Source organism: Narcine bancroftii, unplaced genomic scaffold (genome assembly GCF_036971445.1).
Source record: "Narcine bancroftii isolate sNarBan1 unplaced genomic scaffold, sNarBan1.hap1 Scaffold_746, whole genome shotgun sequence".
Classification (NCBI taxonomy): Eukaryota; Metazoa; Chordata; class Chondrichthyes; order Torpediniformes; family Narcinidae; genus Narcine; species Narcine bancroftii.
In genome coordinates, this window is record NW_027212251.1 from 7,945 (window position 1) to 11,791 (window position 3,847).

General features: G+C 35.8%; 1 protein-coding gene across 1 annotated transcript; it reads right to left on the reverse strand.

Annotated features, from left to right (window-relative positions):
• Positions 1–641: 641 nt before the first annotated feature.
• On the reverse strand, positions 642–3,622 carry LOC138751134 (NADH-ubiquinone oxidoreductase chain 2-like; the record flags this gene model as incomplete). The annotated part of the gene is given in 1 exon segment (XM_069913201.1): positions 642–3,622. A coding segment is annotated over 1 exon segment (702 nt), but the record flags the coding sequence as incomplete, so codon positions are not given.
• Positions 3,623–3,847: the final 225 nt, after the last annotated feature.

The window sequence follows — 3,847 nt, forward strand, 5'->3', positions numbered from 1 at the left end:
ACCTGGTCGTGAAATAATGAAGGCAGTTTGATTTAAACGTCCTGGTACTGCATCTATTTTAATTCCTAGTGCGGGTACTGCTCATGAGTGTAAAACATCTTCGGCAGTGATGAGTATTCGGATTGGGGATTCTATTGGTACTACTATTCGGTGATCCGTTTCTAGGAGGCGGAACTGACCTGGGTTAAGGTCTTCTGTTTGGATTATGTATGAGTCAAATTCTAAATTTTCATAATCTGTATATTCGTAGCTTCAATATCATTGATGTCCTAGGGCTTTAATTGTAATATGTGGATCATTAATTTCGTCTATTAAGTATAAAATTCGTAATGATGGTAGGGCAATTAAGATTAGGATAACTGCTGGTAAAATTGTTCATACAATTTCAATTTCTTGTGAGTCTAAAATGTATTTATTAGTAAGTTTGGTAGATACTATTGCTAAAATAATATAGAGAACGAGTGAGCTAATTAAGAAAACGATTATTAATGTGTGGTCGTGGAAGTGGAGGAGTTCTTCTATTACTGGAGATGCTGCGTCTTGGAATCCTAATTGTGAAGGGTGTGCCATTATAAGATTTGTGGGGTTTTAACCCACAGTTTTACCTTGACAAGGTAATGTGTTACTATTATACTAAAATCTTGAAGAAAGTGACAGAGTGGTGATGTGATTGGCTTGAAACCAATATATGGGGGTTCAATTCCTTCCTTTCTTGTATTAATACATAGGACGTTGGATTTGAACAAATGGTGGTTCTTCAAAGGTATGATTAGGTGGTGGACAGCCGTGAAGTCATTCTACATTTGTATGTGGTAAATCAATAGTTAATACTTCACGTTTTGAGGCGAATGCTTCTCATAAAATGTATAGGAGTATAATTACGGCAACTAGGGAAATTATTGAGCCGATGGATGATACAACATTTCAGAGGGTATAAGCATCTGGATAATCTGAGTAGCGACGTGGTATTCCGGCTAAACCAAGAAAATGTTGTGGGAAAAATGTTAGGTTTACTCCAATAAATATTACTAGAAATTGTATTTTAGTTCAGGTTGAATTGAGTGTATACCCGGAAATTAGGGGGAATCAGTGAATGAATCCTGCTATAATTGCAAATACCGCTCCTATTGATAGGACGTAATGAAAGTGTGCTACAACATAGTATGTATCATGTAAAACAATATCAAGTGATGAATTAGCTAGAACAATTCCTGTTAAACCACCAATAGTAAATAGGAAGATAAATCCTAATGCTCATAGAAGGGGTGTTTCTCATTTAATAGATCCTCCATGGAGTGTTGCTAATCAGCTAAATACTTTAACTCCAGTGGGAATGGCAATGATTATGGTGGCTGAAGTAAAGTAGGCACGGGTATCAACGTCTATTCCAGCGGTAAATATATGATGGGCTCATACAATAAAACCAAGTAGTCCAATTGCTATTATTGCTCAAACTATTCCTATATAACCGAATGGTTCTTTTTTTCCGGAATAGTAAGCGACTACGTGTGAGATTATACCAAATCCTGGTAAAATTAAGATGTAAACTTCTGGGTGGCCAAAAAATCAGAATAGATGTTGATATAAGATTGGATCACCACCTCCTGCTGGATCAAAAAAGGTTGTATTAAGATTTCGGTCTGTTAATAATATAGTAATACCTGCTGCTAAGACTGGTAAAGATAAGAGTAATAGAATTGTGGTTACAAGTAATGATCATACGAAAAGGGGTGTTTGGTATTGTGTAATTGATGGGGATTTTATATTAATAATTGTGGTAATAAAATTAATGGATGCTAAGATAGATGAAATTCCAGCTAAATGTAATGAGAAAATTGTTAAATCAACTGATGCTCCTGCATGGGCGAGATTACCAGCAAGAGGGGGATAAACTGTTCAGCCGGTGCCAGCGCCGGCTTCTACTCCTGCAGAAGCTAGTAGTAATAAAAAGGATGGGGGAAGTAATCAGAAACTTATATTATTTAATCGTGGAAAAGCTATGTCTGGGGCTCCAATTATTAGTGGGGTTAATCAGTTGCCAAATCCACCAATTATAATTGGTATAACCATAAAAAAGATTATAACAAAGGCATGAGCAGTAACAATTACATTATAGATTTGATCATCACCCAGTAAAGTACCTGGTTGGCTCAATTCGGTTCGAATTAATAGGCTCAAACCAGTTCCCACTATTCCTGCTCAAGCACCGAAGATCAAGTATAGGGTGCCAATATCTTTATGATTTGTAGAGAATAATCAGCGATTAATTGCCACAGGTAAGATGGCCGAGTTTAAAGCAGCGGATTGTAGCTCCGTAGAGAGAGGTATAAATCCTCTTCTTATCAGAATAGTCTTGTAGTATAAATGTTTACAGACGATTGCAAATCGTGAAAAGGAGAGAGATCTCCCGGGGCTTCTCCCGCCTTTGCCCCTTACGGCGGGAGAAGCTGGATAGATGTTCGTAGGATTGAACGCTTAGCTGTTAACTAAGAATTTATAGGATCGAGGCCTGTCTATCTAGTAAGGTTTTAGCTTAATTAAAGTGTCTGGGTTGCATTCAGAAGATGTGAGATAAAGTCTTGCAAATCTTAAATCAGAAGTTAAGAGGGTTTCACTTTTATTTAAAGCTTTGAAGGCTTTTGGTTTTGTTAACCTAAACTTCTTATTATAGGGTTAGTATAAATATTATGGGGGTTAATGGTAGAAGTATAATTGATATTATTGTGGATAAAGTTAGTAATGTGTTTGGTTTGGATGTAGGTGATTGTCATGTTGATGTTGATAAAGTTAGGTTGGGGGAGATGGTTAATGTGATTATATAACATAATCGTAAGTAGAAGAATAGGCTTAATAATGTTGCTAAAGTTATGATAGTGGTTGTAAATATTATGTTTTGTTTAGTTAATTCTTCAATAATTAATCATTTTGGTATAAAGCCGGATAGGGGAGGTAATCCTCCTAATGATAGGAGAGAGGTAAGGAAAATTGGTGTGATTAGTTGTGTTTTTATTCCAGATGGTGCGATGGATTCAATTTTTGTGGAGTTAATATATATTAATATTAAGAATATGGAGGAGGTTATAATCAAATAGATAATTAGATTTAATATTATGAGGTTAGGTATGTAGTGTAAAATAGATATTATCCATCCTAGATGTGCGATTGATGAATAGGCTAGGATTTTTCGTAGTTGTGTTTGGTTTAGTCCTCCTCATCCTCCTACAACGATTGATGTTAATCCAAGAATTGTTAATAAATGTGGGTTGAGTGTTTGGTGTAATTGAAATAGGATTGCTAATGGTGCAAGTTTTTGTCATGTTGCTAGAATTATACCTGTTGGTAAATTAATTCCTTGTATTACTTCTGGTAGTCAGAAGTGTATTGGTGCTAGTCCTAGTTTTAGGGCTAGGGCTAATGTAATAAATATTGTTGTTGTTTGGTTTGTTATTTGGGTTAGTTCTCATTGTCCAGTCAGTCATGCATTGATGGTTCCTCCAAATAGGAGTATTGCAGAGGCTGTGGCTTGTGTGATGAAGTATTTGGTGGAGGCTTCTACTGCTCGTGGGTGGTGTTTATAAATTATTAATGGAATGATGGCTATGGTATTAATTTCAAGGCCTATTCAGATTAATAATCAATTTGTTATTGTGAATGTTATTAGGGTTCCTATGATTAGGCTAAGGATAAGGATTAGTAGGATAAATGGATTCATTAGTAGAGGAAGGATTTTAACCAACATGGTTGGGGTATGGGCCCAAAAGCTTATTTAGCTGACTTTACTTAGTGGATAGTATAATGAAGTACTTAGGGTTTTGATCTCTAAGGTATAGGTTCAAGTCCTATTTCT